General features: G+C 30.2%; 2 protein-coding genes across 4 annotated transcripts in view; both read left to right on the top strand.

Annotated features, from left to right (window-relative positions):
- The window catches only part of LOC107647694 (U-box domain-containing protein 35-like), a 6609-nt gene extending 1426 nt beyond the window's left edge, over positions 1–5183 (top strand). For all 3 annotated transcript variants that reach the window (XM_016351749.2, XM_021105232.1, XM_021105233.1), the window contains exons 3-8: positions 133–302; positions 524–706; positions 1737–2037; positions 2876–2977; positions 3178–3606; positions 4266–5183. In XM_016351749.2, coding sequence (XP_016207235.2) covers positions 133–302; positions 524–706; positions 1737–2037; positions 2876–2977; positions 3178–3606; positions 4266–5051 — 1971 coding nt within the window. In that variant the 3' untranslated portion in view covers positions 5052–5183. The remainder of the gene's footprint in view (positions 1–132; positions 303–523; positions 707–1736; positions 2038–2875; positions 2978–3177; positions 3607–4265) is intronic.
- Positions 6703–7589, top strand: LOC110263622 (proline-rich receptor-like protein kinase PERK9). Its single transcript, XM_021105231.1, has 2 exons — positions 6703–6789; positions 6820–7589. The coding sequence occupies exon 2, from the start codon at positions 6844–6846 to the stop codon at positions 7540–7542; it is 699 nt and encodes a 232-aa protein (XP_020960890.1). The 5' UTR covers positions 6703–6789; positions 6820–6843; the 3' UTR covers positions 7543–7589.

Here is a 9884-nt window from a genome sequence, read left to right as displayed (position 1 = left end):
ATATTATAGAAATTTAATTTAAAATTAGGTGATGAAACTATAGTAAACTCTAAAATAATGTTATTATTATTATTAATCAAATGAAGCTTGAAGAATTCACTAGTGTTTGTTGATGTTGGCACTTGAATTCAGCTAAAGATGAAAGAAGCTGTAATATATGATAGTGATCCAGTTAAAGCAATAATAGAATATGCAGAAAGGAATCGTGTCCATACCCTTGTTCTTGGTGCACCCACCGGCTCCAACAAGAAGAACACTCTGGCAAAATCTCTTTCTCTTCAATTCACTAAGTCATCAAGCAAGTTAAGTTCACATACATACATATATCCCCGAAATAATAATTGAATTTAATTTTATTGCATACGTGTATTCAATCATATAATGTCATATCAGTAAATAATAACTTTTTATATAAACCACATGAATAGTCATTTAAAAAAAAAGATGTGATTATACGATCGTATAAAATTCATAATAATTTTGATTAAGGTTTCTTAATTATTATTTATGATAATAATGTCAGGAAAGTGAAAGGCATAGAAGTAGCAACAGGTGTAATGAGAGCAGCACCGGAATACATATCAGTGTATGTAATTAAAAAGGGAAAGATAGTGGCAGCAAGAGCATCAACACACCCATTGATTGGGGCAATACCACCAAGACAATCTAGTGTTGATTCTCTTCAATATGACTTGGAAAATAAAAGGTAGGTGCCAAGGAATATCATAAATATATATAGCTTATTAGATATATAACTATTTATATTGTCTTCTCTTATTAGTTTAAATTTTTGGGATAAGTGATTTCATGACATGATATTAAAATTCTATATCTAAAAGGTCTAGAATTTAAATTTTGGTAGACCCCAAAAATAAAAAAAAAATAGCATAAGACAAATAAAAAAACACCTATAAAAAAGTTAAACATATAAAAAAAAACTTTAAATTGAAAAAAAATACTAAAGACATAATTATTTATGTTATTTTCTTCTATCAATTTAAGCTTTTGATATAAGTAATTTTACGACATAACTAAACCTATTTGTCATCATCATTTTCAAACATTTTATGTAACAATGCATGCTCATATCTATAAAATGTGCTCCTAACTCTTCAACAATGATTCTTGATACAAAATGAAAATCATGAATAGTGTATATACTCCCTCCATTTTAAAATAAACGTCGCTTTTACTTTTTGGTTAATTGAAACACATTAATTTTTTTAATAACTCGAAAGATAAAAAAGATAGTTATTTTAAAAAAGAAAAAATATATTTTATATATAAAAAGTTACAAAAAATTGAGGTGAGTGCCAACAGATTTTTCTTTGACCTCAAAATTATTTATCATATTGATATATTTCTTTATTTTAAAATATGAATAAATGGCCATTTGTATCCATAAAAGATGAAAACGCTGACATATGTATCCACACTAGATCGAAATTAAACTTGTACTCATGCAAGATGCCCTCCGTGTGATAAAAGTACCCTGTCTTTGAAGGGTTAGAGTGTCACGTAGGGTACTTTTGTCACACGAATGACATCTTGCATGGATACAAGTTTAGTTTCGATCTAGTGTGAATACATATGTCACACGGATGACATTTTATTTTTTGTTAATGGTTGGCACCATTATTTTTTAATTGTTACCAACATTATATTCATTAGGGTTTTTCTTATAGGATTGTTGTTGATTTATATGATTTAATTAATTTGGGTTGAATGAAAAATAGGGCATCATTAGTACCACCACAATTGATTAGAGGATTAAGCACCAACAGTTGTAGTAGATCTGAAAGAATAACGAATGATAACATGAGAAGGAGATTTTCAAGGTTGGATTCAATGGCGGAGAGCGTTGACCTAACTAGTTATCGACAAAGGTTATCAATGACCCATGATGAATCATCAAAAGCCTTTGACTTCAATTACTCTCCTTCTAATAATTGGGTCATTGATGATTCTTCCGACAAAATCTCTCCTATCACAAATTCCCCCCAAACGTTGAAAAGCTCAAGATCCAAAAGAGAAAAGGTTCATAATCAATTACCCTTTTATATCATATTATGTTTATAGAAATTTTGGATATATATGTTTGGTTCATATTTTTTTTTTATAATTTTTTTTTGTTTTTTTTAGGATGTCAGACAAAAAAATAAAAATAAACAAAAAAAAAATTTAGTGGTTTTTGTTTTCATTTTGAGTATTTTTTATTTTTAAAACTGTTTGAAGGAAAAACTGAAAATGATCTCTTAGGTAGCGTTTGTTTTGAAATATTGAGACGGAGACTGAGAGATTAGGACTCAGTATCATATTTGTTGCACAGAGATTGGTATTAAAATTTTAGTCTCTGTCCTCAAAATTTCAGTATTTCAGTCCTTCCAAAAAATAGGGACATATGGGACTGAAATTTTTGGGGACAGAAACTGAAACTTTAATAATATTTTATACCTAAAATATTTACATTTCAATTAATTAATTCTAACTTTTACCTTTTGTGCAAATTAAATTAAAGTTTCATTCTTATTTCAGTCTCTGTCTCTCACTTTACAGTTTACACCAAACACAATACTAAAATTTATTTCAATCTCAATCTCTGTCTCTCTTCCAAATACTACCTTAAGTATTATCCAAAATGATGAAAAATAGTTATACCTATATGTGTATCTACATATATCATCTAATTGTGAATTATGTGCAAGGGAACACAATATGTCCCATACAATATATGAATACACATAATTTAACTCTAAATTATTTATAGAGATAATAAGAATTTGTAAAATGTACAAAATGGTACCAATATTAAATAATTTCTTCTGAAATTAATAATTAAACTATGTTATTATGCAATGTATACTTTCATTTGCAGAGTGACGTTGAAGCTGAGATGAATCAATTGAAGCAAATGCTGAAGCAAACTATGGACTTGTACAGTGTAGCTTGCAAAGAAGCAATTGCAGCCCAAAATAAGGTGATAGATATATATAGTTAAAGGTGTATTTGATTTGTATTTGTATTTGTATTTTTTTGTTTTTGAGATTTTGTAAAAAAAATAATACAAATGAAAGTTATTAAAATAAAAATATAAATCAAATGAAAATAATAGTGAAATAAAATTTGTCTAGTATTATTTTAACGAAATAACTCAACAAAACTACAATTCATTGTCAGGCTAGAGAAATTAATCAATGGAAATTGAAAGAGGCGCCTAAGATTGAGCAAGCTAGGCTAGCCGAAGAGGCGGCCATGGCGTTAGCCGAGGAGGAGAAGGCTAAGGCGAAGGCGGCGATGGAAAAGGCGGATGAAGCCATGAAAATGGCTGAAGAAGAAGCAAAGAAAAGAGCAGAAGCAGAGAGGAAGGCTAAATTGGAGGCAGAAGAGAAAGAGAGGGCCTTAAATGTTTTGGCTTATAAGGATTTTAGGTACAGGAAATACACCATTGGGGACATTGAAAAAGCTACTAATAATTTCTCCCTATCATTGAGAATTGGTGAAGGTGGATATGGACCTGTCTTTAAAGGCCAACTTGATCATACCCCTGTTGCTATCAAAATTTTGAGACCTGATGCTTCACAGGGCAGGAGACAGTTTCATCAAGAGGTATATATCTACTACACACATTTAATTTTATATTTTCATCTCAATAATTTCAAAGAAAAAGGAATTTCTCGTTATAAGAATAGGTAGTTCATGAAAATAATTAGAATAAAAAAAAGTCTACATGTCAGTAACTTTATTAAATTCTGACTAGCATGACCAGTAAAAGAAAAGTGAGTAATCTCACGCCATTGGATGAAATCTAACACCATTAAAAACATCATTGATGTCTACTTAATAGTTATAAATCACAAAAGTTACTGGCCCCTAACACTCTTCTTAGAATAATCCATAAACAACGAATCAAAGATAATAGGTAAGATTCAATAGATGGTTTGATATATTTAATTAACCTACTTGATATAACGAGTGTTTACATTTCAATATCATCTTTATACAAAAATTGTTGTACTTGTAATCATTTTTATTTGAATAGTCATTATATATTAAGTGAAAACTCACGTGCAGTTGTATTAAAGTTTATAGATGAGAACATAAAAATTTAGTCAAATCAGTCAAATCATCTAACGGCTCTCAGTTATTAACTTCATATGAAATCGACTGCAACTGAATTTTCACTAATATATTAGCCTATTTTTTTTTTTGAAAAAAAAAAGTTGTAACAAATTGCTCTGTTCTTGTTCTTGCCCAAACTCATATAGGTTGAGGTATTATGCAGCATTAGGCATCCTAATATGGTCCTTCTCCTTGGTGCTTGCCCTGACTATGGATGCTTAGTGTATGAATTCATGGATAATGGTAGCTTAGAAGATAGATTAATCCGAAAAAATAATACCCCTCCTCTCTCATGGCCAAAACGGTTTGAAATAGCGGCCGAGATAGCGACCGCGCTACTCTTTCTTCATCAGGCTAAACCGGAGCCAATCGTGCACCGAGATCTTAAACCGGCCAACATTCTCCTCGACCGGAATTTCGTAAGCAAAATAAGTGACGTCGGCCTAGCCAGACTAGTGCCGCCGTCCGTGGCCGACTCCGTGACACAATACTACATGACCACGGCCGCCGGCACCATGCATTATATTGATCCGGAGTACCAACAAACCGGAAAACTAACAACAAAATCGGATGTATACTCATTGGGAATAATGTTACTTCAAATAATAACGGCTAAGCCTCCACTAGGGTTAACTCATCAAGTTAAAAGGGCAATTGAAAAGGGTCAATTTTCTAATATTCTTGATCCTTCCATAAATGATTGGCCAGTTGAAGAGGCACTAAGCTTTGCTAAATTGGCATTGCAATGTTCGGAGCTAAGAAAAAAAGATAGGCCAAATCTTGGAACAGTTGTAGTGCCAGAATTGGATCGTTTAAGAAACTTTGGATATGAATCAATTGGCCATAACAATATTCTTCCTTTTAGCAACTTCTATCATGCAACATCATTACTCCCACCTCGTTCACCTACACAAGTCATCAACAATATTTAAATCATATGCATGCCATGCCACATTTTGTATATTTTGTTGGCTTATATTACTCCTCAAAATTCATATGTATATGCATGTTTTTTTCTTTTAGTTAGTTATGTATATGCATGTAGAGAATTCTTTTTTTTTTTTTTGGGGAACAAAAATTTTTAAGTGGGTTCAACATTAGTTTCCACACATTCAACGAGCTCTTACAAATTTTTTTATAGGTCACCCATTAAAAAAATGGCCTCGTTTGATTAGGAATTAGTTGCCATGGAATACAAAAATTGATGTGTTGTAATTTGAAGTTTTCAATGTGATGGGAAATTAAATAATTATCCTTTATATATCACACTGATGAAGTTTGAACCCAAAATCTTGTGGCTTTTACTCAAAATCCTCACTACTAATTAGTAAATAAAGATAATAAAAAAAAGCAAGCGTAGCACAAAATATTGAATATTAATTCTAAAATGCAATAAGATAACAAAAATTAGTAAATTATATTAACTAAATCCGAGATAAGCATAAACCAATTAAAAAAATAACATAACACAAAAATTTGACTTTATGAAATCAAAATCTATAATCAATTTTCTACTGAGTTTTGTATGTTTTAATCATAACGAAGGTAAAGGACTAATCCGTCGTAGATCAAAATTCCATTTAAAGATTTGTCATTAAACGAGATTCGAATTCCCAACACTTACTTAAACAGACTAATGAGTTAATTACTTGACTAATCTATGTTGAAAAGTTACATTTTTTATTATTCATTTGCGTTCTTTCAAAGGAGAATCTGTGTGTGGAAATGACAAGTAAAAAGTTGAGTAAGAATACTAGCTTTCAAAGTAAAGTATATAAATTGATTATCATATGAAAGTANGTTAGATTATGTTTGGGGAAAGGTATAAGAAGAAAGGGTAAATTGGTAAAGAAGCTTTCCTCCGGATTCCCCTACCAATTTGGTAGTTTACCATGAAGATGCAATGCGAAGTAGTGTCCATAGGTATAATAATAATAAGATTAATAAATTCCTAATTTCCTCTCTAAACTTTTTGAGAAGTTATTTAATTTAGTCTCTGATCTTTGATTTATTAAATTTTTAAAGTGACACATATTATTAATTTAATTTTGTGTACATTTTTCTTGTATACTTTTAATGTATAATAAAGTGTGCCACTCATTTCTAACTATCAACTTAGTTCAAGTGGTTATTTATCTAAGGAAAAAAAAAAAACTCATGTGACTACTAAACAAAAAGGTAAAAGGAAAGGAAATACTCATAAAAAATGGTTAAAGTTAAGGCAACTACTCAAATGAAGATGGCAAAAACATCTTTTTATGAAGATGCTTTGTTAAAAAATGTGATTTATTTATTTAGCCACACTTTAAACAAAGACAACATTTTTATAAATATTAAAATCTAACAATTCAATCTATCATTCAAATGTCAAAAGAGAATATTTTCACATGAAGACAATTATAAAGTCTTCATTATAGTATCCACCTAAAGTTAAATCTGATACTTGATTATGAAGTGAAAGAAAGTAAGAGAATTAATGCTTTTCTGCCATGCATCAACACACCTTGTCCTTAAGCAAGCATATAGAATCAAAGTTCCCAACAAAAAGTCACATATAACTATAATAACCTACTTCATTCTCATCACTTTATTTGTTTCTATAACACACACCATAGTAATCCAAATTAATATACACATTATTTCACTAGGGCCATATGAACATACATACCTTCCTTCCTTGTTTCTCTTCCAAACTCATCCCTCTTTATTAGTTATTAACACAACATGGAATTCATCAAAACACCTTTACTATCTTTATTCATTATTGTTCTTGCTTTGTTAGCCAAAGTAACATTTGAAGACAAAGTTGATGATGATGATGAGGGTTTAAATCTATATTGCATTAGTGAATGTGCCACGTGTCCAACAATATGTTCACCCCCTCCATCTCTTGCTACATCAAATTCAAACCATAATAATAATCCTCCAACATCCCCCTTAAATAATTCAAATAATAATAATAATCCTTTACCACCACCAATTCAAACATCAAATCCAAACCTTCCACCACCACCACCACCACTTTTAACATCATACCCACCACCACCACCTTCCCTAATCATAACATCAAACCCTCCTCCACCACCACTTCTAACATCATTTCCTCCACCAACAATTCCAAAAATACCCTTTGCTCCACACCAACCTTCTTTTAACTATCCACCACCCTCGCAATCGCAACCGTTGCCTCAGCCTCCTCCTTCTCCTTCTCCTCCTCCGCCGCCGCCGCCAAAGAACCCTTCTTCTCCTTCATCATCAGGCTCATCAGGAGGACAACCTAATGTAATTTCTGGGCCACATGACTACCCATATCCTTATTACTATTATTATTCCTCAAATGCAGCATATTCTTCTCATTATTATGTTCATCATGCCATGAACTCACTCCTTCTGGTTTTGTTCCTTCTTTCATTTCATATATAGGGTATTTTGTTGAATTGTTGTTGGTGGCTGGTGAGTGTTAAACAATAGCTGGGAGAAGAGCTTTAGTTTGTAATTTGTTTGCAAATAATTAACTCCAGATAATTATTTATTGTTGATTGCTTTCTAATTATTAGTCATCTAAATTGGTGAAAATTATACACTCTTCGGTTCGTATTATTTAGAGAAAATTTCACTCTCTTTTAGGAGACATACTAAAATGACACTCATTTCTCTTTTATTTGTAAAAGAGAAATATTAGGGGTAACAACTTCTGTGATTTGTAGTCATCAAATAGCTATCAATGATGGTTTTAATGGTGTGAGATTGGTGTGAGATTTTATCCAATGGCTCACTTTTCTTTGCTGGTTACATGCTAGCCAGAATTTAACAAAGTTACTGGCCCCCTAGACTTCTCCTTTGTAAAATATATACTCTTCTTTCTTGTAAATTTTAAAAAATATCATCTTTAATTCATTTTAATTTTTTTGTATTAACTAACATTAAATTTATCCATTTTTTAAGAAAAAATAAATTATTTTTTACAAAGCAAAAATGAAAAATAATTTTTTTTCTTAAAAAATGGATAAAGTTAACATTAATTTACACAAAAAATTTAAAATGGATTAAAGTAGAGGTTTTTTAAAAGTTATAAGGTAGGTATATTTTACAAATAGAGAGGAGGGGAGTGTCATTTTAGCATCTCTTAAGAGGAGGAGAGTAAAATTTTCTCTATTATTTAATTTGTCTCTTTTTACTTATGTGCAATATTTAAGAAAATAATTAATTTTTATTGAAAAGATAATTAAATAATTACAAGAAAAGCTAATAATTAGCAGCGGTTTAAAACGGCCGAAAACAAATTTAAAAAATACTTGGCAACAATTGCAGCATGTTGGGAAGTGCCGCAAAAAATTGAAAAAAAAAATTCAAATTACGGCGATTTTACATCCATCGGTAAATATGAGGTTAATCCTGGCAGAAGTATATTGCGGCAGTTTTGAACCGCCACCAAATCACGCGTCACAAATTAGGGTGGTTCACTAACTGCTGAAATTGCTAATCGGTCGAAAAAACCACTGCTATTTTCCATATTCCTTGTAGTGTAAGAAGACAAAGGTATTTCTTATATTATATTTTCTCCTTTCATTAATTCTCTATTCTTTTATTTTTCTCTTTTTTTTAATATTAAAAGATATATACTAGGTAAAATATAATTAAAAGTACTACTTGTCATTATATGCATGATACTATTTTTTTCAAAAGTTTAAGTCATGAATAGCTTTTTTAGCATGTTTGCATGTATAGATTTTTTTTCTTTTTTTTTTGTTTTACCTTTATGTTATTTTTTTTGTTTAACAAAAATTAAATTTTAGACTTTTAGATCATAAAAATTTTATAATATATAGAAAATTATTAGATTCATAATAAGTCGGACTACAATATATAGAAAATTACATGTTTGTGTTTTGATGTTGCGTGGAGTTGTATTTCTTTGTAAATTCCGTCCAAGTGTTGAACTCATTATCCGTTGTGATGGGGAAGAGTTTTATTTGAATTATCAATGTGTGTATATATAGTTGTATGTGTTGATAATTTTGTTTTCACATGATAAAAATGATGGAATAGTGATTGAACTTATTGGTAACTTAAATACTGAAGTTGAAAGGAAGTTGAGGCCCTTAGTTTTGGATAAGTAATTCCTTCTCTCTCTTGAAAAAGAAGTGTAAATATTTTATTTACTTTTTAATGATATATTATTTTAGATTTATTTTGGCTGTAATTTTTGTTTATAGATATGACACAGAGTTCTATATCCTTAACCAGTACCCATTGACTCTTAAGGCCATTTTACACAATACCTTACTATTACAATCCACAATATTCCAACTTATTTTATGTCATTGTTAGAGGCAAGTAATAAGCAATTTTGTCATACATTACATTCATACAATAAATTATTGCATTAAACTTTTCATCTATGTACCAATTTGAGAATATTGGTGAACTTCTAGTGTCATTTAGATTATTTTTTATTAGTTTAATATTGACAATGATTAATTATAATAGAAGTACATAAAAAATAAATAAAATTAATTATCAAACCTTAAACATTATACATGAAAATAAATGGAAATAGTTGTTCTTGGAACATGTAAGTATTTTGTCATAGCCATGGTCGCTTCTTCATCGATATAAGTTATGTGTTGCTTATTCCATAGGTGAGGAGATCACTTTATCCTCGTGATCCTCGTAGGATTGTACCATAATAGTTAAACTCACGGACAGATGTAGAAAGGAATGAATAGTGACCTTAACTCTCTTTCCAAAATTAAAAATTAAAA

Source organism: Arachis ipaensis, chromosome B06 (genome assembly GCF_000816755.2).
Source record: "Arachis ipaensis cultivar K30076 chromosome B06, Araip1.1, whole genome shotgun sequence".
Lineage (NCBI taxonomy): Eukaryota > Viridiplantae > Streptophyta > Magnoliopsida > Fabales > Fabaceae > Arachis > Arachis ipaensis.
The sequence above is the reverse complement of the archived record's forward strand: the minus strand, read 5'-3'. Positions and strand labels throughout refer to the sequence as shown.